Source organism: Lathamus discolor, chromosome 2, assembly GCF_037157495.1.
Source record: "Lathamus discolor isolate bLatDis1 chromosome 2, bLatDis1.hap1, whole genome shotgun sequence".
In the NCBI taxonomy this organism is placed as follows: Eukaryota; Metazoa; Chordata; class Aves; order Psittaciformes; family Psittacidae; genus Lathamus; species Lathamus discolor.
This window is the reverse complement of record NC_088885.1, coordinates 34,858,758-34,884,795: the sequence shown is the minus strand read 5'-3', so window position 1 is coordinate 34,884,795 and position 26,038 is coordinate 34,858,758. Positions and strand designations below refer to the sequence as shown.

The following is a 26,038-nucleotide window of genomic DNA, read 5'->3' as shown; positions in this document are numbered from 1 at the left end:
GCAATTCATAGCCAGTTGTGCAGGCTCTCTGTGGTTAGCTTAGAAAGACAGACACTGCAAGAACTGTCTGGGAAAAAAAAGGAGAAATCTCATCCACAGGGGTATTTTCATGGGAGTAGTGCAAGTGCCTAAGAAGATTAACTAGTAGTAATAGTTTTGCATGTGGTATTGTCTGTGCTACCAATAGTGCTTTTATGAATCATGTTTTCGTAAAAGCACCTCAGCCATTTATATTTAACAAATACCTTAACCCAAACAAACATGATAACTCTATCAAGCAGCGCTTTTACAATTACACCAATGCTATAGCTAGCACAAGTTAAAAGAGTCAACACCAATGTTTTTATTTATTGTCAAGTTATAAACTGGAAGTTGAAGTAGGTTTTCCTCTGTTGCAGTGAATGCTCAGCACATACCAGACACTGGGTTCTTTGCCATTGTTTGGATAGACCTGTGTAGTAGTTAGTTTTGCAGATGAGGGAATAGCTGATATAGCACATCTGATATACTTATGTCCTCAGTAAAATATTCTAGAAGAAAACTTCTCAAAAAAGAAAAAAACATGTTATATATGGAAACCCTAGGAAACTTCCGGTGTCCTACTAAGTGAAGCATTATCAGTATTGTCAGAGTGCCTCAGTCAGCAGGAATGGAATCTGTATAATAGTCGTACTGTGCACTGAGGGGATAAGAACTGATTTTTAAAGTTCAGCTGTCAAGCTTGGTAAGAAGCAGGACAGAAATACACAGAAGGGTAGGGAGAAAAGAAGAAGCTGGACAAAGAGTTCAGACCTGGTTTATTTATCACTGTCTAAATGATGTCACTTCTGGACAGGAAAACAGGACCAGCAGGAATCCAGAACTGGCTTTTTTTTAGCCAGAGTCAGGAAATCTGCATTCTGTGGCAGCAAGAGAAGGGCTTTCCCAAGCCCATTCCTCCCTGTGTTGCTCAGGGTGCTCCAGCAGGTGTCTGGGGCTCCCGCACACCAAGGATGCAGTTTCTCGCCTGCAGCCTGCTGTGAGCCCAGGCATGTCGCCCTGCCGAGGCACAGTGTCGTGGTTTAAACCGACCCACACAGCTCGTTCACTCACTCCCCCCTTTTTTTTTCTCCCTCTTTCTTTCCTCCCTCCCTCTACTCTCTCCACTCCCAGAGGGATGGGGAGGAGAATTGAGAGAATGTAACTCCCATGGGTTGAGATAAGAACAGCCCAGTAACTAAGGTATAACACAAATCACTACTGCTACAACCAATGATAATAATGGTAAGAGAAAATAACAAGAGAAGAGAATACAATACCACCGCTGAACGAGTTCGACCCCCTGAAGAGAGCCTGTGCCCTTCTGGGTAACTACCAGTTACCTCCCTGGGCACGACATGCTGTGGTATGGAATACCTCTTTGGCTAGCTTGCGTCAGGTGTCCTGTCTTTGCTTCCTCCCGGCCTCCCCTTGTCCCCAGCAGAGCATGAGACTCACAAAGTCCTTAGCCAGAATAAACATGACTTGGCAACATTTAAAAACAATCGGTGTTATCAGCTCTGTTCCCAGGCTGGAAGTCAAAACACAGAGCTGCACCAGCTACTAAGAAGGAGAAAAACGGCTGCTGGTGAGCCCAGGACACACAGTGCCGAGTGGGAAGGAGCACATGATGGACTGACTGGATATGCAGGAAGGAACACCACAGCTGGGAAGGTGCTTGAGGAAGTGGTCTCCCTGCTTGCGAGGAGCCAGGTGGGTAGAAGGGGCTGCAACTGTTGCTGTGACCCAAAGTCTCTCACTCTGGTTTGTGGAAGGCCATGATTTCTCATCTGCAGTGGCTGCTCTTGTCAGCTTGACAACCTAACTCAGCTGAATGCTTTGTGTATTTGGCCAGTCGTGAGAAGGGTGCGCGTGTGTCCCTCAGATACAGTCCCTTGTGGTCACAGGCATCACAGCTGGTAAAGCCAAAAGGGTATGCAAGGGCTACTGCATCTGTCCCCACTTCTCCTGCATGGAGCATTTACCCTTAGTTCTCTAAAGATATTTTGTAGAAAGAGAAACCAATTCAGAGACTGCAGTATGGCACAGGAGAGAGCTGCAGAGAACACAAATACCGCAGTGCTTCTGTCCCTTCCGCTGCTGAGATCCACACTCAAGCAAGTGCAGGGCTGCATTTCCACGTTCCTTGGTTATGAGAGGTAACAACACATTCATCATCATCTGAGTTAATTGTTTATGAGTACATATGGATCTGTTTCCAAACTGCACTTCTAGAAACCTGGATCTTGGAGCCACATGGAGAGTTATGAATAACTGGCTTACAAAGTGGGACCAAAGACAGAAACCTAACAAAGTGGAGGACTGACTTTTGCTAAATGGATCATAAAGTTGGGCTGGGGTTGCTCCCTGCTGGGCTGGCTACCGTTCTTAACCACTCACTGCTCCTTGACTAAGGGGAAAGGGAGCAAAAGTGAAATGAAAAGGTATGGCTGCCGCAGGGCAATTTACACATTCAGCTCCATTGCTATGTGACTGCACCTAATAAATCCTGAACAAACACACTGTGCAGGCAGGATGAGGTGGGTAATACAACACTCCCCTGCCACAAACCCGGCAGCCTACGGATGGCAGAGGTCAATGCTCTGCTCCTCCTGCTGCCCCCAGTAAATCTGCCTTCCTAAAAGGCCATTGCATCCACAATATATTTTTTTTCATTTGCAAGAATATTGCTAGCATGAATTACATATTAAGTCCCTACCAAATTCAATTCCCAGCAACTTCAGCATGACCTGGAAACATTTTCAAAGTGATTTCACCAAAGATTAAACTGGATAAAATATGAATATAAAATACAATTCAAGAGAAACGGTACAAGTTGCCTGAATAGGGGAGTGTAAACCAGCCCTGCTCAGAGCTTCACAGCCAGGACTGGATGAGACAATGAATTTCCTGCTGTCACTGGAGGTAAAGCAGTAGGTCTCGGTATGTTTTCCAGACAAATCAATTTGATTATATGCATTATCGCATTGTATGTGATGGCCATTGTGAGAGATTGCTACCAGAGGAAGCAGTTGTTTACTGAAAAGGAAAAAGCTGTCACAGCTTGTAGAGAGGTGTTTGTGTTTGTCTGTTAGCTTTCAGGTACTGATTTCCTTTCACAGGACAGAGCTTCTTCAGGTGAAGAAGGAAGTGTGGGAAGCCCTAGCTAACTAAATAGACTGGATTATCAGAGTGCTCCTTCCTTCTTTCAGAACACGGATGCCTACCTAGTAAGAACTGTTCCTAATTTCAGTGAAATAAGTGGGACTACAGCTGGTAGTTAGTTTTGAAGTTGTCAGACAACATGAACAAAGCACTGATTGTGTTCTCTATCATTTTGCTTCTGGGTCCTTTTCTCCAGAATACGATTTCACCTTCATAACTTTCCAACATAACTTTCTAGCACAGGTGAAGATAGGAGGAGAATCCAATCCTATGCTACTGGATAATGTTTCACTTTTCCAGTTAGGAATTGTGTAAATACGAAAGCACAAAAGAAAGCTGAACATCATTTTATTCCAGGACTCAAAACTATACCTGGCCTCAGACAATGTGTTCAGAACAATGAACACATTGGTTCAGCAGATCTCTGTGCAGCCCAGCGCAGCACAGCATGAAACACTTGTTTCAGAAGTCTACAGAGTTACTTGCATGCCTAAAATATATGCAAGGTGGTTCACTGGCAAAGGCTCTGACTGCTCCAGCCAGTTCTTAGAAGGTAGATGCAGGGACTGTGAGAATGAAGACCTTGGGCCCACTGTGGGAGAGGATCTGGTTCGAGACCATCTTAAAAATCTGAATGCGCACAAGTCCGTGGGACCTGATGGAATCCATCCGCGGGTCCTGAAGGAGCTGGCGAATGAAGTTGCTAAGCCACTGGCCATCGTATTTGAAAAATCATGGCAGTCAGGTGAAGTTCCCGATGACTGGAAAAAGGGAAATATAACCCCCATTTTCAAGAAGGGGAAAATGGAAGACCTGGGGAATTACAGACCAGTCAGTCTCACCTCTGTGCCTGGTAAAATCTTGGAGCACATTCTCCTAGATGGCACATGAAAAACAACAAGGTGCTTGGTGACAGCCAGCATGGCTTCACTAAGGGGAAATCCTGCCTGAAGGTGGCCTTCTATGATGGGGCCTTCTATGATGGGGCTACAGAATTGATGGAGAAGGGTAAAGCAGTTGATGTCATCTACCTGGACTTGTGCAAAGCGTTTGACACTGTTCCACACGACATCCTTCTCTCTAAATTGGAGAGATATCAATATGATGGATGAACCACTCCGTGGAAAAAGAACTGGATGGATGGCCACACACAAAGAGTTGTGGTCAATGGATTGATGTCCGGCTGGAGACCAGTAACGAGTGGTGTCCCTCAGGAATCGGTGTTGGGACTGGTCTTGTTTAACATCTTCGTCGCTGACATGGAGAGTGGGATTGAGTGCGCCCTCAGCAAGTTTGCTGATGACACTAAGCTGTGTGGCTCGGTTGATACGCTGGAGGGAAGGGATGCCATCCAGTGGGACCTTGACACGCTTGTAAGATGGGCTGATGCCAACCTTATGAAGTTCAACCATGACAAGTGCAAGGACCTATACCTGGGTCGGTATATACCTGATCAGGGGACTGGAGCACCTCCCGTATGAAGACAGGCTGAGGAAGTTGGGGCTGTTCAGCCTGGAGAAGAGAAGGCTGCGTGGAGACCTCATAGCAGCCTTCCAGTATCTGAAGGGGGCCTATAGGGATGCTGGGGAGGGACTCTTCATCAGGGACTGTAGTGACAGGACAAGGGGTAATGGGTTAAAACTTAAACAGGGGAAGTTTAGATTGGATATAAGGAGGAAACTCTTTCCTGTTAGGGTGGTGAGACACTGGAATTGGTTGTCCAGGGAGATTGTGAGTGCTCCATCCCTGGCGGAGTTCAAGGCCAGGTTGGATGAAGCCTTGTGTGGGATGGTTTAGTGTGAGGTGTCCCTGCCCATGGCAGGGGGGTTGGAACTAGATGATCTTGAGGTCCTTTCCAACCCTAACTATTCTATGATTCTATGATTCTATGACATAATGCGAAGCAAATCTGACAGGCACTGCAGTTTTCATCATGTGAAATCATTGTTATGATGAATTTCCTGTTTTTCAGCAGAAGATCTAGCTGTATTTTGTTTATCAGGAATAAATTACCAGAGAAAATACTGACTTGTGACACAAAACCTGACAGACTTCTCACAAGAGCTGAACCTGATCTTTTGGCTACCTATAAGTGGCAGCCACTTCCATTAGCAGCTGAAAGACTTTTAATTGCCCTCACGATTTCTTGTATCCCTCCTACTTTATTAAGTCCCTGTGTGCCAATCAGCCACCTGTAAAGCAAAGGCTGGCTACGTGTTGGTTTGATATGGTAGCTGTAATACATGCTGGGTTACTCAACAGCTACTCTAGGAAAGTGGCTCTGGCTCACCCAGGAGATGCTGAGCTGCAGGAAAACAGTGTTGACTGACCAGAATGCAGGCAAAGAGGCTGACAGTTTCTGACAAGGAGAAGAGAGATATGCCAGGGGAAAATACTGAGGCCAGAAGACCACAGGTATTATTCCTAGAACAGGAATACTTCTAAATTGTGTCAGAATAACTGCAATATGCAAACACTGTACACCAGACCCTACAGCACACATTTGTACATTAGGCAGTGATTTGCAATCAGTTGTACAAGCCACAGGCCTTGGCACTAATAAGCATTAATAAGCGGAGTGAGGTGCTTCTCCATAGAGGACTTCAAGTGTTACTTTGAAGACTGCTGTTGTAGGGGAGCAGTTAGTTCAGAACAAGTCACTGGAGACAAGTAGGCAAGTGGAAAAGCTGGGAATAGGTGACTTGGGAGCAATCAGGAGAGTGGCTCTGTAAACACACACTGAGGGATGAGGATCTTGAGTTGCTGGGAGAATTCTGTAATCACAGGGCTGTCCAACACCCACTTTTGCAGGTATAAGCTGAAGAGCACATGAAGTGTGCGTAAACTAGGACTGTTAGTGCCACAATTATTTTTCTATGAAAACCATGGAAGCAGGGAAAGCAGAAACTTTGTTGTAATTTTCCTATTCATCTACTGCAAATGGGATTCAGAAAAACGCTCAATGGGTCTGACCCAAGCTGGAAACTTCTCTATTTCTAAATAGGCAACAAGCTCAATAAAATCAACAGTTTACTAAGGATACTGGGTAATTAATTCACATACATTTTGGTTTAACCTTACATAAAATGCTTAGCTTTATATACTCTGGCCCCCCAAATGTTTAGTTTCACAGTTTTTAACTGCAATTGGCACCCTGTGTCTATGCTGGATTTAGTGCACTGTGGCATCAAGCACCACCTAGAAGCAACATGTCCTGAGGATGGAACACACAACTGCTTCTTTCTTCAAACAACAACCTTGTGGTTTTATACTTGTGTTTAATATTTCCTTATATCTATTTAGCAATATTTCTGTCCTTGATTTTTCATTTCATTTGTCCTTTTAAATGTTCTTGAATTACTTCTCCTAGCCTGCAGGGCTGCTAGTATTTGTATGAAGAATTCAATGAGCAACTGAAACTTGGAGACAGAAAGAACATTATTTCTGCTCATCTTCCATAAAATGGTATTTTCCAACAAAAACTGGACAAAACCCATGCTGATACATGTTTCATGCACATAAGTATTTTCATTAGAAAAACTTAGAATGGGATGCTAAAAATGTTTTGGCATTATAACTAAGTAGCTAGTTTTTTTATAAACTACGTTTGATAATCCTGGCTATGGATTATGGGTTACATTTACCCAAATATAAATAAATGGAAATCTTTTACAAACGAAAATACATAAATTAGGCAACCCATTAGCTTGATATACTTTAATTTCAGCCAAACTCTCTAAGATTTCACAATGCTCTAAAAATGCCACTGGGAAAATGTTTCCATTTGATGGCATGAATGTTCTGAAGACTTTGTTTGAAAAGTAAGATAATAAAAAGAAATACTGTACCAGTTGGATCAAAGTCTGGAAAATAATCTGGACAATTCTGAGCAGTGATTCTGCCAGCAGGTGTGTCATCCCAGCACAACCAGCCATCCCACGTTCGGTTGCAGAACAGTCCTGGACATTTAAGAGGAATGCAGTAGTTAATTCAACACAGTCACTCCTGAACCTGCTCTCTTCTAGCTTTCAAGGACTATTGCTATCTGCAGACAATCAAGTTTTCTTTCTGCAATAAAGCCTGTTGTTATTGCTACACCTTGAGTGGTATTTGAGTGCTACAAGGTACTTGGTTTTGTTGACCTGATGGTGATGTTCATTCTGCTGGAAAGTAGAGTTTTAAAGACTGTTGAACTGAACTTTGAACGTAGGGTCTGATCCTATAAACTTCTCTTTTTGAACCACCTTCTGTCCTTAGCTATAACACAAGTGGCACCTTACAGACACCTACACCCACATTTCATTTCACCTTCTGCTGTTCAGCAGGTCTGAAAATCAAGTCTTTGAAATGTAAAGGTAGGAAGTGCTTGTGGGGATGTCCCAGCTAAAAGCAGTATTTGCAGGGACAGGTTCCTGTAAAGGTGTTGCATTATTCAACATTAGAGATCGGTGACATAACTACAAATCCGATGAAGCGGGTACAAGACCAACCTGTAACAGGCAAACTCTGTCTGCTGATGTTGTCTGGGTAGGCATGCTGTGATTCATGCCCCTTCTGGGAAGGCAGCACTGTCCAGGCTCTGTCCCTTACAAGGACTGTTCCTAGCCCCAGAAACAATGGCCATCTTAGGGAGGCAGAACACAGCTTATTTTTGATTGCTGTTACAGAGATGTTATATACTACGGTCCACAAAAATTGTGCTGTGAGACTGCTTGCTGTAACACATTTTTCTGACTCACTAGATTTATTAAAGCAAAACATAAAAAACCAACCGTATATTTCCTACTTATTTTCCATTTAAAATCAGTTTGTGCTGGGGAAAAGCTATTTATCATCATGACCATCAGATTAAAAGGTTATACAGTGAGAAGATGTATCTTGCCTTTTGTGCTTTTGGTTCCTTTTTTGCTTTTGGTTCCTTTTTTGCTTTGGTTCAGAATTGCTGCTATGACCATGTAGACTGTTTTTGAAAGAATCACATGGAAGGCCTCTATCAACCACATAAAGTTAATAAAATATGGGCAGCTAATTGCTTCTGGTGCTTTTGAAATTATCCGCATATAAAGCTTTCTTACTAAAGCAAAAAAGCTGTAAAAAGACATCTCAATTTTTCAAATTAGCACCAATAACCGTTTTTAAGTCAAAATAGTTGTGGATTAAAAACTGAAGCATAAAACTTTCTCAATTCTTTCCCCCCAGATTAGATATCCAGCAAAAAAAGATATTTTTATGAACACTTTTTCTTCATTAGCTAAAATTTTATGTGCATCTATTTTTCCATTGTCAAGATAGATGTGCTAATGCTACTTGTTCACTTAATTAACCAATCATCATATCAGCAGTTTTGTTGTCTTTCCTTCAGGCATTCTCATGTTCTTCTCTAGCTTTGAGATGTATCTGAAAGACTTTCAGGAATCGTTTTGCAATATCAAACTAAAAGAAGAGCAGAGAAAGTTTGCAACTTGAGCTTGTATCGGAAAGACACTGCAGAATGAGTTTGCTAGGAATTTCTAGCACTAAATCCTTTGCCTTGCCTGATAAAGAAAATAAAACCACTGATATTGATCTATACGTTGTGGAATTTGTCTTTCAAGGTAATTAACAGGATATATATACACACATACATCCATAAATATATATATACACATACACATATAGATATCCACACACGCGAACATGTATTTCTTTTTGAAGCACTGCAGGAAATAGAACAGTATAAGTAATAAAACAGAAAAAGAAGAGTTGAACACCATACTGTTATATAAATCACCAGCTAAAACCACTACATTTTAGATGGACAGGGAGTGTGGGAGTGCTGCGTTATCCTAGAGGGATGTTCAGGTGATTCCATGTGCCTGAGCAATTCATTATGCTATTTGTTTGGGATTTAAGGTAATCAATTCTACCTTGAAATGGGCACCATCTCTCTAGCTCCTGAGTGTGAGATACTAAGTAGTTCTCTGCAGATCACTGCCATCAGCTTTGAGCCCTCATTGATTATGAAGGATTTAAACTACCTTTGCTCCAGTGTACAAATAAGTTACATCAGGGACTGCAAAGATACCAATGACAAATCAGACACATCTCAGCTAGCTCTGAAGCTGTACAAGACACTGGGCTTTCCTAGGAACCTTAGTGCTAGACTCCACTACAGTTTGTGCTGAAAATGCATGCCCACTATACTCCTTCAGCTCATATGTTGGGCTTTTCCTCCCAGGAGACACCCCTACTGCTGTCCTTTGCATGAGGTGAATTTCCCATCTCATTCTATTCAGTCTTTCAAATTTGCAGCCAAGAAACTTAGACCCTTGTCCATTTCCAATCCTTTATGAAGTGTGCATATGGAGGGATAATGAAGATCCTGTAATTCAGTTGAAACCGCAACTTCAGTACTGTTGGCATCATTCCGTAGTCACCCATTATCTTCATTCTGGTTTATAAATGAATTAAGTGCATGTTGCTATGAACGTAACAGTCCCCAGTGGCATCGCTTAAATCTAGCTGCCACTTGAAAGACTGCAGAAACTGCTGTGTTGTGTTGGATGGCTGCAGGTGTGCCACTGCTGTCTTCCTGCAACAATGCAGCCCTTGAGAACACTACCAGGAATTCTCGTCATAAGATGTATAAATTCCAAGCTCATGCTGGGAAAACACTTCAGCTCTTTGAATCTAATAACATGAGCAAAGTGCAAAAGAAAGGTGAATCCAGCAGACCTATCAACGGATACCAAATGATGTATTTATAGAGCTGGAGAGTAAGAGTAATTTGGGCAGTGTTTTCCCACTCAAGCCCAGCAACTAAAGGCTTGTTTATGTCTGAAACATGACGCTTTCTATCCTGTAAGCCTGTTTAAACACTTGTGGGCTTTCCCCATTTTTTGCCTGAACAAAGACCTATTTAAAGCAAGTGGAATCTCCATATTCATTCCCAAACATTTCTGCACCAAGACCTGAATATCTTAACATCTAATTCTTCTTTGAGTCTTACAGAGCCCAGTAAAATCTTTGTGGTAAAAAGCTGCAGAAACGTCTTTGTATTTGTATTATAAAAAATCCCATATTATCTCCACCCCTTCTATTAGGTTGTGTTTTTTTAATCATGATTTTCTAATACTTTTTTTTTTTGTTACACTATGCCATCAGCATCTCTGTTCTTTACTTGCACAAATCCCCACAATAGATTCTTTTTTTTTTTTTTTTTTTTTTATAGCTTGCTTGTAACTTCTTCCGGATTTTCTGTGAGAAAAAGCAACCAGAACTCTCAGTTCTGGAAATACTGGTTCACTTATACTGTGCCTCTGTAGCACCACTATTATTTGTCATTTCCCTTTTTATTAATCTTAATATATGGCCCGTATTCAGTGAAAATGTCTGCTCAGTGCTTTATGAACCTCTTCTTGCTAATATTACTGCTGAATAGAGAATACCTGGAACACCTGCATTGGTATTGAGCATGACAGCTATCAGTCAAATAACAAATAACAGAAAAATGAAACAATGAGAAAGGCAAACAGAACAACATTTCTATTTAAGAGATCACTATTCACAGTCTGATCTCTGTGTGAGCTTTTTGAAAGGTTCTGGAGAATGCTATTCCCAAAGCAAACCCAAAAGATATTCAAGCAGCAAAGCACTGAGCCAGAAACATAGATGACAAAGGTACTGTCTGCATGGGAAGGAAGGAAGAGCTGTTCATTCCCTGGGCTCATTCCAGGCTTTTTTCTTTCTTCGCGCTTAAGAAGATGCTAAGTAAGTATGAATTTGACTACTGTTTACAGGAAGGAAACTGCACCCCGAGGAAGACTATGGGTTAGTATACCAAAGAAAATGTGTCTTTATAGCTATGTAATGGAGCATGGCAATATAGAAACAGATTCCTTTAGATTTTTTTTACCTTTTTTCTTATACGGAGGAGCTCTGTTCATCCTCTCATAGCATTTGAACTGCGAATCTATTATCTTCTGTCGTATGACTGAATTTTCAGTTACAACAGGCTCTAATGTAGGATCAGTATAATTTACAGTAGAAGAAAGACTTGGAACCATTCTCTGTACAGAAAGGAAAAACTGTTAGTACAAGTAAATAAACCAGGAGGATGAAATAAAATAAAAATCACAAATCTCTATCAGGTATTCTTCAAAGGCCTTTTATTTGCACATATGTTTAGCATTATGATGAGCTTTATATTGTTTGCAAAGTAAATGCTGAATTTTTAGTCGTTTACCTCATTGTAAACACAGGATTTTAACCAAGCCCTTTTCCTTGGCAAAAGAGAGGACCATTAAATAGTTGATAAAGTCTTCAAATTTTTTTCATTTAGTTTAGTGATCTGCAAAAAAAATTTCTACCTTCCCAAAGTTAAATCTATTTATTTCTCCTTGTGCCGATTTTCCTCCAGACTGCCCAGACAAAATAACTAGATGCCACAGCCTCAAAACAGATTATTTCATGGTTTATGTCACCTGCTTTGAGCTTCTTCAAATGTGGTCATAGAAACACAGTGCAGAGAGTTTTAACCTCACTACTTGGTCTTAGCTTCTACTTCAGTACCTTTAAGCAAAGTGTCCCTAAATTTGAGAGTCTGAATACCAATATCCTCTTTATCAAGTGGTATCTTCTGACTTCTCCCAATTTGAGTTGCCTGTAGAGCAAAAGGAAGCATCCTTGCCTCTGGAAGGCAAAAATGTGAGGTAGAGAGGTTGGTTATCTTTATTTCCATACATTCAGCCATCCTTCTGTTGCACAGCCCAGGTCTGTGAGCCTGGGTGGAAATGAGAGTATGGAGCCGTAGTTAATTCTGTTCTGCTTTTTTAATCCCATATCAAGACACTTTGCATGTGTGTGATATGAAAGAATTAGCTCCTCTGCTTCCCCAAGGAAAAGTAATGCCACTGTGGCACTTTCCTATTTTTCCCTATACTAAACCATACTAAAGCCACCACAAAAACATACAGAGTCATTTGAAGGCTGTTTTAAAATTTAGGATTCTCGTAAACATACTATCTTGACATTTTTAGCAGCAAAAATTAGTACACAGGTCTTTAAGCATCTGTAGTGGTTCAGACTGAAAAGTAGTGGTTCAGACTGAAAACATGACAAGCTTGAAAATTTAAATATCAGCTTACTTCTTATTCCTTTTTTAACTGCACATCAGAAGCGACTACATCTCATCTTTTTCCCATTTGCACAACTAAAACACCTTGATAAAATACACATCAAAACCAGTTGTTTGACTTATTTTAAAAAAAACCCATCACTTTATCTTCAATCTTTTGCGATAAACCATCTCAGTTTAATCTTCTTATAGAATCATAGAATAGTTAGGGTTGGAAAGGACCTTAAGATCATCTAGTTCCAAGCCCCCTGCCATGGGCACGGACACCTCACACTAAACCATGCCACCCAAGACTCTGTCCAACCTGGCCTTGAACACCACCAGGGATGGAGCATTCACAGCTTCCCTGGGCAACCCATTCCAGTGCCTCACCACCCTTACACTAAAGAACTTCTTCCTTACATCCAATCTAAACTTCCCCTGTTTAAGTTTCAGAATTACACCTAATCAATTGTTTTTTAATTTTATCTAATCTCTTGATACAAACATTTTCAACTATATACAGCTACTATCTCAAGACTGGAGGACAGTGAAGGATTGTTGCACTTAAACAGGTGCTTGAAATAGAACAGGAGGTATAAGAAGGAAGATATTTTCTGGCAGAAACAATTTTATATAAAAGTTATGCACATATATACACACTCACAAAGACATACTTGGCCAGTGAAGCCACTTGGAACATTTCATCTGGCCATCCAAGTGAGAAAGTAAGCATCCAGAAAGCCAGAACAGGAAATACAGAAGCAACGCCAAACATCACAGATACCTCACTTACGAAAAAATTAAAGGAAGTCACTGGAGTACATGAGGATCATTTAAAAACCAACCAAGCAGTATCCTAAATCCAGCATGTAGTATAGGGAAGTGCAGATGAGGTTCTTAGACACCCTCAGATCTCTGTGTCCCATGTATTCCCACAAGCGTTAGTACTTCTCTGAAGTGATTAATAGATATTCCATGCTTATTTTTTCCATTCTTATTTTGTATAATTGCTCAGTTCAAAGCTATTTGCATTCAAGAGAGGAATAACAGTATTGACAAGGAAAGCTAGAGAGACTTCCATGGCATTGCCTCTGTTCTCGATGATTCCTTTGATACTCTGGGCCAGCTTGGGAACACACCCCTGTTTTGAAAGCATAACCATCTGATTATGCTTGGAAAACATCACTAGTTTTTCTTGCCCTGAAACACTATTTTATTTTATTTTCATTTTCTTCTAGCAAGGCGATATCTGTTCTTCACTTCTGTTTGACCGAACAAGATCAAAATCACTTCGCACTGACAGAGACCAGAAAGATGGTGATGCTGGCCATAAATACTGTTGCAGTTTCATTTGCTTTATCTGTGCAGAATAAAGCACAACGCAGATATGAAACAACTGGCAAGTGCCAGCTACACAGACAGAAACTGTAGAAATGGTTCAGTGCTTCAGAACATCTTTCCCCTACTTTTGTTTTTTTTTTTTTGGCTTCTTTTACACATGATTTTTAAAAGGACTGACCATTCCCAGGAGGTTGCACAGTATGGAAACATATAAACTGGAATCAGAAGTAAGATACTCCATCATAAAAAGAAGGCTCTATTTACATCTTTTAACTGGTGAAGATGTAACAAGATTTTGGCGGGGTAAGACATAATCCAGAGACCAAAACCACTTAATTCTTAGAGGTCAGTTTCACTCCTGGAGACAGGGAGGCTGCAGCGCAGAGCTCGGGGTGCAGGAACTGCCTGCACCACTCTCGTGAGGCGAGGGGGCACAATGGCCGGGGCTGCACTCGGTGCGTGCTGGTGGAGGCCCTCCTGCAGCTGCGGCTGAGCTGCGGGACAGGCAGTAGCTGAAAGGTGCCAGGGGAGCTGAGAGGGAACTAGACTGCTTACTCCGGGCTCAGACTGAGCAGAGGCTATGAGTATCCACCATAGCGCATACAGAAAAGAAGGAGGACATTAATCCAGGCAGCTGGGAGCTACTAACAACAAAAACAACCACAAAAACAACCGAACAAACCAACACACAAAACAACAACATAAAAAACACAAAACCCAAAAACACACAAAAAAAAAGAGGAAGAGGTGATTGTCCTGCTGTAGTCAGCGCTGGTGCAGGCTCACTCTGAGTACTGGGTGTAGTTCCGGGCCCCACCATTTAAGAACAGGAAGGTCCTGGAATGCGTCCAGAGGAGAGCACCACAGCTGGAGTCAGGGCTGGCAGGCATGTCCTGGGAGGAGCGGCTGAGGGCACCGCACCCACAGCCTCCTTTTCCTTTGCAGGGAAAAGGAGGCTGAGGGGTGACCTCACTGCTCTCTACAGCTCTTCCCAAGGAGAGGAAATGGAGAGGGAGGTGCTGACCTCTTCTCGCTGGGATCCACGCATAAGTCGTGTGGGAATGGTTCAGAGCTGAGCCCGGGAGGTTTAGAGCAGACTTTAGGAAGCATTTCTTTACCTAGAGGGAGGCCAGAAACCGGAGCAGGCTTCTTAGAGAGGTAGCCAATGCCCTACGCCCATCAGTGCTTTGGGGGCATTTGGACAACACCCTTAATGACATGCTTTAACTTCTGGCCAGCCCCGACATGGTTGAGCGGTTGGACTCGATGATCAGTGTAGGTCTCTTCCAACTTCCAGGTTTTTTCTCCCTACTTCCTGCTTTCCCCATCAGTACACGCTGAGGAAATACCGGATGACGTTTCTTCCCAGCCCTGCGCTAGCGGAAGGGATTGAATGGGTAACCATGTGCCGCCACAGGCATTGGCTCTGTCACTTTGTGGGAAGGAGGCCTGCGCCTTCTGATGGGGGTGAGAGATGTCGATTGTCTCTGGGTAATCTGAGCATCGGAAGAGAGTTGCGAAAAACACGTGTGAACTGGTTTTTGAAACTCTTGTGTGCTCATCCGGTTTGTTCGGGTTTCACAGGGTAGCAAAAGAGCAATCTCTGACGCCAGTGAGGCTCAAAGATCAAGCCCTCAGCCTGAAGCCGGATGTGCTTCTGGACTCAGTGGTTGCAGATCTTTTGTACGTGGGCAATACCTGCTCATTTCCTTGTGATTTCCCCCGCTCCCAACCCCCGCCCTCCCCCAAATACTAGTTTTTAAAAACGCCTGAGTTGTTTCTTTCATAGAAACAGAACCAGAGGCGAGAGCCTGAGAACAGCCACGCTCCATCAGGAGTCCGTCTGGCCTGATCCTCTCTCTCCAGCGGCACCCCGTACAGGTCTAAAGGAGCGCATGTGAGGAGTGCAGGTGTATTTGTGTCAGGGTCCAGGGGGTGTTCATAGGCCTCAATGCCTGGGACCAGCCTCCCTTGGGACCTGCACTGCAGATGGCCCCTCAGGCCTACGTCAGAGCTTGTCATGCAGAACTATATGCATAGCGTATCATAGCTCTCCATTCCATTCCATTCCATTCCATTCCATTCCATTCCATTCCATTCCATTCCCTGCACTCAGGATGAGCTGTGTAATGATGTGACCATTATCTACTTGAAATGCCAAGGGGTTTTCAGCACCAAAACCACTTCCAGAGACACAAATCAAACACAAATCAGGTTACAGGTGGAAAGAGCATTTTATTTATTTATAAATAAAGTTATTTGCTCTCTTTTATTTCTATTTAGGTAATTTTAGTTTAGTTTAGATTCTAGCTTTTCTAAGTCTCTCAGAGCTGATGCCCACAAGCACTAACCCGATGCCCAGGCGTAGCCAGCAGCAGGCTGACGCCTCCTTCAGTCTTAAATTGACAAAAGCTCCCTTGCAGCCTGACAAAGGAACAAAGCCGTGCCAGGAGCGGTGCCGCGGTGGTGCAAGAGCAGTGCGAGAAAGAACCCAGGCAGAATAGGCTGGGGAAGACCTGACAAGGGGGGTGCTCAATGCAGCAAAGTCTCGGGGCCACACTGAGGCCACCTTGGCAGTGCAGAAGACTTCCTCCCCCAGGATGCAGGGCACAAGGGCCGCCTGCGTGGAGCACAAGCAGCTGTTTTTGGGCTACAGTAGCCCAAAGGAGCGCCATGAGGGGGCTGTGCTCAGCTGCAGAGAAGGCAAAAAACCCCGGGGACACTTGCTAGTCCACCTGGGGGCAAAAAAGCCTTCCCCCCCAGCTGCAGGACACGAGGGGCCATCTTCGTGGTGCATGAGCAGCAGGCGATAACGCAGAGCACCAGGACCAGAGGAGCCCTGACAAGTGGTCGTGCTCAGTGCTCAGAGGAAGGCAAAAAACCCCCGAGGACCGGTGCCAATCTGCCCCGGGGGAAAATTCCTTCCTGACCCCGAGCACGTGAGCAAGACCTGCTCCCGGTCCACGGGCTGGTTATGCCTCTAAGGGGACAAGGGGACGCTGGCACTGCCTGTTCCGCCTCCACCTGGAGCCCTCTCAGGGGCTCCCAAGAAGAGCAAAATGCCGCTGGCCTGATGGAGCCTAGGAGCAAGAACCCTTCCAGTGCCTGGCACTGGAGCTCCAAAGCACTGGCCGAGGGCGCTGGGCTTTATAGTGCCTCAGAGCACTGTGATGCTGCGTTGCCGGGTGCTGGCACTATAACGGGGTGACAGGGCCCCCGCAGCCCTGCCCACCGCAGCCCTGCTGCTGCTGCGGCTGCCCCTTCGCCCAGCGTGCCTTGGAGAAAGGCCTTTGGGCTGCTGGCCCTGAGGCAGTGCCTGTGCCCAGGAGGCCCAGGGGGATGTCCCTGCCCATGGTGGCCCCACACTGGGCACCACTGCGGGCTGTCCCTCTACATTAATCCTTATGTCCAGACTGTATCAATAAAGGCTTTTATAACACTTACAGTCATTTGAGTGTGGCGATCCCAGAGGTGAAAGAAAGAAAGAACAGGGTTTTGGTTCCCTCTGCATGAACATTGCAGAAACATAGAGAGCATACAGGATTCCCTCACCATGGGAATTACTCATACACCAAGTGGCAGGTGCTACTGTGCTGCTTATGGTGAAGTCTTCTTCTTGGAAAGAAGAATTAGTTCAGAAATCTGTGTTTATTACACAGGATGTTTACATATTTGCTTGTGTTTATTATCATTCATGTGTCTAGTTTGGGGGTTTACCTCTTGTATTACTACTTGAATGCAACACTTGACCAACTGCTGCCTAATTCCCTGTTCTTCATAGCTGAATAAAGTGTTTTAATCCCAATTTGGTTTAAACTGCGTGGCCTGAGCGGCTTTTCTCTGCAACACTCAAGAAAAAGAAGTAACTGACTCAGTTGTCTAGAACAGTTTTAGGAACCTCAGCTAAGTATCACGTAAGGGTACTGCATAGAGGGCAGAGATTGAGAGACTGGCAACAAATCACCCCAGCACTTTTCTGGATGCCATTGAGAGGCACCTCGACACGCTTGAGACATGGGCCAATGCCAGCCTCATGAAGTTCAACCAATTCAAGTGCAAGATCCTACGCCTGGGTCAGGGCAATCCCAGGCACAGCTACAGGTTGGGAGGAGAAGTGATTCAGAGCAGCCCTGCAGAGGAGGATATGGGTTTTTTGGTCGACAAGAAATTAAACATGATCCAGCTTCAGTGTGTGCTCACAGCCCAGAAAGCCAGCCGTACCCTGGGCTTCATCAAAGGAGCATGACCAGCAGGTCAAAGGAGGTGATCCTGCCCCTCTGCTCTCGTGAGACCTCACCTGGAGCATTGTGTGCAGTTCTGGTGTCCTCAACATAAAAAGGACATGGAGCTGTTGGAGCAAGTCCAGAGGAGGCCATGAGGATGATCAGGGGACTGGAGCACCTCCCATATGAAGACAGGCTGAGAAAGTTGGGGCTGTTCAGCCTGGAGAAGAGAAGGCTGCGTGGGGACCTAATAGCAGCCTTCCAGTACCTGAAGGGGGCTACAAGGATGCTGAGGAGGGACTCTTCATTAGGGACTGTAGTGACAGGACAAGGGGTAATGGGTTAAAACTTAAACAGGGGAAGTTCAGGTTAGACATAAGGAAGAAGTTCCTTACTGTGAGGGTGGTGAGGCACTGGAACAGGTTGCCCAAAGAAATGATGAATGCTCCATCCCTGGCGGTGTTCAAGGCCAGGTTGGACAAAGCCTTGGGTGACATAGTTTAGTGTGAGGCGTCCCTGCCCATGGCTGAGGTCTTGGAACTAGATGATCTGAAGGTCCTTTCTAACTCTAACTATTCTATGATCATATGATTTTATGAAGATGTCCCTGCCCATTGCATGGGGGGTGGACTAGATGATACTTGAAGGTCCCTTCCAACCCTAACTATTCTATGATTCTATGACTCTATGATTCTACAATAACTTGTGTGTGTAAAGGGCTAATCCACTTCCTGAAGAAGGCTCTTGTTGGATACGGGTTAATGAGAATAATTTAATACTTGGAGACAGAGAGTACATGTGATGGTGAACAGGATAGTTGTCTTGGATTGTGCACAAAATTATTTAAAGTGCTCAACCGTGTAGCCAGGAGGACTGCCCATTCTGCTGCCTTTCAGCAGGCATATATTTTATTATATATTCGTATGCCCAGTCAAAATTGCCAGCAAAATGTCTATTGCCCACATTTGTGCCAGGAATTCTCTCAGAGCGATTAAAAGTATAAATAAGTCTGTGTTGCTAATGCTCAATGGAAATTACTTCACCAGTGGAAATAGTTTAATGGCATACAGTAATTCTAAAGCAAGTTTGGATAAAAACTGGGATAATACTAGATTTGTGATGTCTTTTAAATTTTCTTGTTTTTTTTTTTTCTTTTCACCAAACACAAAGGCTCAGACTTTCAAAGTTCTTTGCATTTCTGATGTACTTGCATAGCTTGTGTGAAACCAAAATAAGGGGTTATATGTAAGTGTATTACTGCTATTGTTCATCTGTGATACACCCTTTTTGTGCACTCTTCTCTTTGATTGCTGTTACTCATTTCTGTTTGCCTAGATTTGAAAATCTGGCCATGGTAGTTTGAACAATACTTTCTTCAACCTTAAAATCAGATGACTGTTTCAGCAGATTAATGAAAAAATTAATCTGGTGGCTTGCAAGAGGTTGAGCCATCAGACCTCTGTTTGCAATGCTGGTGTTTTCTATCATGCATAGGATAATCACATGTCCTCCACCACTTCAGGGGTCCGAGCCTAAACCCTGACCTCTCTGAAGTCAATTCAGTGGGCTAATGATCCAGCCTTGTATTCCTGGAGCTCACTCTGACAAAAATCTTGGTACAATTTGTGATGTCAGATATTATTTGTTTTGGTCTTCTTATGCTCCTGATTGGAGGGGTCAGGAGAGGGCAAACAGTGCAGAAAGAAATCTTTGTGTCAGTATTTTTTTTTATCAGAAGTAGCAGGAGCTTGGGAATGGCAACATGGGAGGGAAAGCTTAGTGTGTATCATGCTAATAGGAGAGGCTGACAATGTCTCACAAGCCTCTGTGTGTGTGTAATCTCATGGACCTAATGATAAGGAAACACCTCTGCTGCTATGTTTTAATAATTATATCTAGGTATTTTAGGAATTAACTTTTAAAACACTTTTTCACCATAAAAAGCCAAAATTAAATAATTTTCATCTACCTATGCTATTGAACAGAATTTGAATGTTCAGAGTCCATTGCTGCATGTTAAAAAGCCTTCCCATCCATCAGTAACTTCAGATGGAAATACAAATGATGTTGATACAACAAAGGAATGCCTCATTCATTTATAAATATTCTTTATTAAAAAGAAATAAATAATTCACAACTTAATAATCAGGATGTGTTCATAGCCTGAAAATGATTGGTATGATTTCTTCAGAAGAGAACTGTTTAAGTGATGTCCCATGCAGCAGTTTAGCAGCCGTACATATGATGTCACTCCTAAAAGTCCAAGTAAATGACGTCATACATACGACCACCAAGCCACCACGTGACAAATGACTGTTATAAGAAAATGAATTCTCATTACAAAGAGAAAAAATCAGGCTGCTGGGAATACTGAAGTTCACTTTATACCTAGAATTAAGAAAAGAATCTAGAGAAAGCAGTTTGGCTTCATTATTGCACTATATTGAAATGAACAAATAGCACCCTGCTTCCTGTAAAACAGATACCTGATTTTAACCTGTGCAAGACTCTGCCCATTTCTGCAAAAGAGAGTCCAGACAAGCAAGTATAAAGTGCCCTTTTTTTCCCCCCCACAAAATATTGGACATGATGAACAAGCAGCCCCAAATATTTTTCTTCTACCCTCAAGGAGATTAAGTATATAAACTGTTGACTATACATACATAGACATGACACTTAAGAAGAAAGGTATTTGTAGCTTTCTTTGCCTTTTTTTTCACTCCTTCCACTGAATACAGTAATTCTGCAACATTTGTCGTTGAGATCAGTCAAAACATACCTTAAATTCTGGATGCTCTAACTGTTTGTTACTGATTTTGACAGCTCAAACATTCATTTATTACAATTCTTTTAAAAGTGCTATGTATAGTCACTTTGTAGGTCACTAAACCCCTGCCCTTCAATACATCACATCTATGAGTGAGAGCTCAGCATCATTTAGACTGGTTGCAGAGCCCCTCTCATACTTCAGGTACATTGGAAGTACTTTTCACATCTGCTAGTGTTAGGAGGGAGAAGAAAATGACTGTGATGCCTTAGGAAGGTCATTAGTGCATGATAGTAAACGTAACAATTATTTCTTATCCATCATAAATGTGCTCAGAAACAGCAAGCAATTTCTTTGGGGAAATATCTCAACATGACATGTTTTACTTAACCACTGAATGTTGAAATTGTCCCATACTCAACTGCTGTTGAAGCAGGATGGAAATTACCTCACAGCGATATGCCATGCAACTTAAATTGTAGATTCTGGCAGCTGTTTAAACAAGCATGAGATTATGAGCCACAGCAGATGAAGACAAGGCACTTGTAATGAAAAGCAACTCACAAATCTTACGGTTCTTTTCCACTGATGCAGTATTTGCTCACATGAAGAACCTTTACTCCCAGAGTAGCCTGATGCAAACTGAGAGCTTAAAGGAAGGCTACAGAATACTTCACGGATTTTTGCCTGCAGCTCTGATTATCATCTTGTGTGGGGCCTCTTTAGGGCCATCAGCTGCATAGCAACACTCATTTTTTTAAGAAGCAAAAGTGGAGACAAGACATCCTGATCGCCTCTGAAACAGGGTGAACGCAACACAATTCCTCTCATTTTTAGGAATCATGGGCAGCTTGAGCCTCAAATTCTCACATTAATTCTAACAACTTAAAAACATCAGCAGATTGCTTTCTGAGTTTTCCTTGTGTGAGAAGAGCTCCAGAACTTGCAAGTCCACTTCCTTACTGCTTGAAGCAGCCCATAATCCAAAGGGATTTCAGAACAAGTTTTCAAAGGCATGGTCTCAAGGTGATGAGACCTGAGGGTTTTCATCATCCAAGGCTAGGGAAGCCCCTGGGCTCTGCTAGCCACGCCAAGCAATAAGTAAGGTTCTGATGAAGCATGCCAAAGGAGGTTTTGATAGATCTTTGGCAGCTCTTCGACAGCTCTTCGGCAGCTCTTCTGGCCCACAAAGGGTGGGATCTGCTTAGGACCAGATGCTGGAAGAGCTGCTGTGTAAGCAGGGAAAGGCTTGCGCTTACACTGCTCGCACAGACATGGGTTTTGAGACTCATGGTGAGAGCCACTAAGCTGGGCAGGTGGCAGAAACCCAGAGGACCACATGGCCAGCTATGTGCATCACACTCCCAGCTGTGAGGATCAAACGGGTACACCTTGAGTGGTACCCTCATCATGGTGGCAAGTGTCCTACTAATTGACTCGTAATTAAGTCTCAGACTTAAACCTCCCACAACAGTGTTCCAAACATTGCCAGTTCATGCAGTTATCGAAAATTAAATTTAGGCTTTCACATAATTAACTTTGCATGTTTTGTGAATGAAACTTATTCACAAGCCTTTCAGGAGCTGACACAGTGTACCAGACTCTGCATAGCTTAGTGACTGAGGCTTGGAAAAATTTGACAGATTTGGACTTAATGAACTTGTACAAATTGGTTTTTTACTCAAGATTAATTTATTTTAAATGCAGTCTTGGTCTAATGGACCTAACAATGTGGTCTTTAACTGCATCATCCATTTTGTCCTTACTGTTCACTTTGTGGTTGGCTCAGGACAACAGAATTGGAACCTGTACAAAAAACCTACTTGCATCAATCCTCATTCACAGGAGAAGACCAAGCTACCATTTGTAGGCACTACATGCCAGTCCTTACTTGACAAAGTCGTACAAAGCATAGAACTCTCTTTTCTCAATGTCCTTCAAAATTGATCAGACACACAGGAAAGAGACCCAAGCTTGTTTCGTCTTCGGTCTCTGCTGTTTGATGCCTCTGGATACACTGTGCTGACACTCCATCTTTCTTGCAGAGAAAAATGTGCACTGAGGAGATGAACAATTGCTCCAGCTCACAGGGGCTCACATACTTGAGGAAGCAAATCTCAGATACATTATGTGGCTCTTCATAAGTACAAAAAGCTAGAAAGCATCAGGAATAAAGTGAACTAAGAAATAATTAAGTTAAATTTTTCTAATGGAATTAACTTTGAATTGTAGAGGACTATCTGGTGATGCATTATTGTGCATCTAAAAGCAAGGGAAGCCATCAAAGAGGAAGACAAGGAGTTAGTTTTATTTCTAAATTAGGTTTTGGAGCAATTGGTGCTTTAGTTTTTGTTCAGCAAAGGCAAGTCATTATGGACCTAGAGACAGAAGAGTAAAGTTCTATTTGTTCTATGTAAAAAATTACATATGTAAGAGAGAGAGAATTTCTATCAGAAGGCAGCAAAACCCCTTGGTGACAAGTCTAAAAGAGACTGTGGGGAAGGGGGTGTCTATGGAGCCCAGGGGAGAAAGCAAGGACCAGTAGGTTGTATTGCTCTGCAACAGCTTGCAGTCACCAGGTAGGAGTGGAGGACACAGATGAGATGGTGACAGTAAATCATCAAAGCCATCAAAGAAAGATCTGGAGGATCTTTGTGGGTGAGTAGAAAACAGGAATGGGAGATCACCCCTGTGTCACAAATGACTTTAATTACTGTATCTTCCTCAACCTCAGACAGCGACTGACGTGTAAGTCCCAGGAGCTCATAGCTCTGGGAACCAAGGATTGATTAGAAGAATCAACAGAGTGGAAAAAGTCTTTTTGGAAGAGAAAGAAAGACACCCATTCCTCATCACAGATCACAAATAAAATGTAAAAAATGAACAATTTCTGCCAGCTACAGGTGGGGAAATTTCTGGAAAAATTACTGATGCCAAGTATTTTTCATATTTGATCTAACAGCAACCTGCTGGTAAGTGTGACCAAGGAAACAGCACTGCTTCATGAGTTACTTCTATGACCCTTGCTTCTCCCTTACCAGAAGATAAATTAATCTAGGTGTAGATCACCATTTGGCCACTGCAGTGGGGAAGGAAGGAATATAGAGATTGGAACAGTGAAAATGTAAGGAAATCTACATGTAAGTTACCCACTGAGGTCAGAATTTGGAGAACCCTCTGGTGCAAATATATCTAAAAGGAAAGGAAGCAGATATCTGCATTTTCTTAAAGAAATCCTAGTCCTGAAGTACTGCAGGAATGATCACAGAACTAACGTTGAACATACGCTATCATGGATGAGAGGTTTAAAAGATCTACAGTCAACAGAGCAAGGATGAGCCCAGTCCTTCAGGGTTGACCTACAAATTCATGCTGTAGGCTAGAGCACCTCAGACACTCAGAAATGCTGTTGAAAATTTTAGTTATCAGAATATTTACAGTCCTGACACTTGACTGGGGAAGAAAAACCATCTGGAACTGTTCCTTCAGTCATAATTGGCTTGTTAAAGGAAGAATCGCTATTCTTTGCCAAGGCTCCTGTTAGGCTATGCTGATAACAGGCTATGCTAGTATTCAATCTCAGAAGGAAGCTGGTCTCTGTTAGGCTGTTTTACTAGAGAGATCTCTGACAATGGGTGATTTGCCAGCCAGTGCATCGTTACGTGCATCCCTTGCATGGGTATGTGAAACAGTCACACAAGGTCAAAAATACCAGAATATTTCAGTATATATTCAGAAGATTTCTGCCAAGCACAGGGATGATTCATCAACTCAATAACTAATTCAGGACAAATTCCTCTGAGACCAAGTTAGCAGAAATGCATGAACTCTCCTCTGGTTTTGATCCTGCTCTCCAGCTGTTGTTTGGTTGAGGGTCCAATTCCTAAACTATGAATTCAGTGTCTCACCAAAGTGGGGTATTCTTTGCAGTTCTTCTCTGTTCTCCACAGCCTCATTCAATTCTTTTCTTTTTACCTTCTTAGATCCATCATTCTCTTACTGTTCTCTACTTTCCTTCCCTCATTTTTATACATATAAATTTAAATGGCAAACAGCATTGTGGGCAAGTTATGCTAGGCTGAGACAAGAGAAGAGACACAGCCTAACAAATAAATCAGGGAGAGCAGTCTGTAATGTTCCCCAATGTGTCTTCTAGCCCTGTTTCTACAACTTATAGCCAGAAAGGATGGGAGTTGATGGGGAGACACACACAAATGTTCCACATTCAGGTGTTGGAAAAGAAGACGGGAAGAAGAGGGGCATGAGCAGCTAACCAACAAAACACAAGAAGAATAAGAATCAAAGTTTTCTTCAGGAACACAGAGATAAGCAGTGGGGCAATCAGGTGGCATCCAGCATGCAAGTTACTTACCAGGGTAAAGAGGTGGTTGTTCCCAGTAGCATCATTCATACATATTCTGACCATACTATAACTGGGGCTCAGGGCCTCAGTTATATATAATTATTTATATAATATTGTTTATATAATATTATGAAATTATTATTCTATAATAATTGCCAATAACTTGAGGTTTCATAAGTAGACACCAGAGAAAGCATTCAACTTACGTAAGAAATAGCCAAGTAAAAATGAATTTACTGTATACTTAGAACAAGTTACTCAGCCGTGTCACATACATTGAAATATTACAACTTATTACAACATTATTATACCAATATTACAACTGTAATATCGGTACTAAACAGCTCAAAATAACATTTGAACTAACTAAACTTTATACTGTTATTTTCCATGTCAGTTGCCTTCCTAATAGTAGAGTATCTACAAACAATAAAATTCCACAATTACTTAAGCTACTCTAAGTCCCACACAACAACATTAAGATTTCAAGCATGTAAGTTTCCATGTGACTGATATGCTGCAGCCTGTAAAACACAGAAATTAAAAATCACATGCATTATCTTCTTCAGACTTGCAGTTCTGTCTCACCAAAAAACGATTTCAAGTCCATAATGTTATATCTTATTTAGAAACATTATTAACCTTAATTTGAAATTTATCAGTAAGGGAACTCATTCCTTCAGCAGTGCAGTATCACAAATATAACTTGGTAATCATTTTTCTGAACATCACCACAATTTGTCACATATCATAAGCAGTTCAGTTTTCTCATACTTACAAGTAGAAGCATAATCACTAAGAAGCAACTGTGGGTTGTTTTTTTCATTGTGGAGTTCTCCTGGAGAAACACCTTGTAGCTGACCTTTCTGGGAATTAAACACCAAAAATAAAAAGCAGTGTTAGATTTTATCTGTTAGGATAAATTCCTTGCCTTTACATATAAGCATTTTCTTACACTTTAAGTAGACTCTGTGTGTGTTCACCACTAGCCTTGAGTGTACTCATTTAATTTCACTGGAGGCCTGTGTGCTTAGGTCTCCTCCATGGATCTCTGGTGGTGGGTT

At 42.5% G+C, this 26,038-nt stretch overlaps 1 protein-coding gene across 1 annotated transcript in view; it reads right to left on the bottom strand.

The window, feature by feature from the left end:
• CALCR (calcitonin receptor) overlaps positions 1-26,038 on the bottom strand; it is a 140,175-nt gene that overhangs the window by 48,183 nt on the left and 65,954 nt on the right. Inside the window, exons 2-4 of the mRNA XM_065669235.1 lie at positions 25,753-25,840; positions 11,078-11,231; positions 7,032-7,142 (exon numbers count right to left, since the gene is read on the bottom strand). Of these exons, the coding sequence (XP_065525307.1) occupies positions 7,032-7,142; positions 11,078-11,231; positions 25,753-25,800 (313 nt within the window). The 5' untranslated portion in view covers positions 25,801-25,840. The remainder of the gene's footprint in view (positions 1-7,031; positions 7,143-11,077; positions 11,232-25,752; positions 25,841-26,038) is intronic.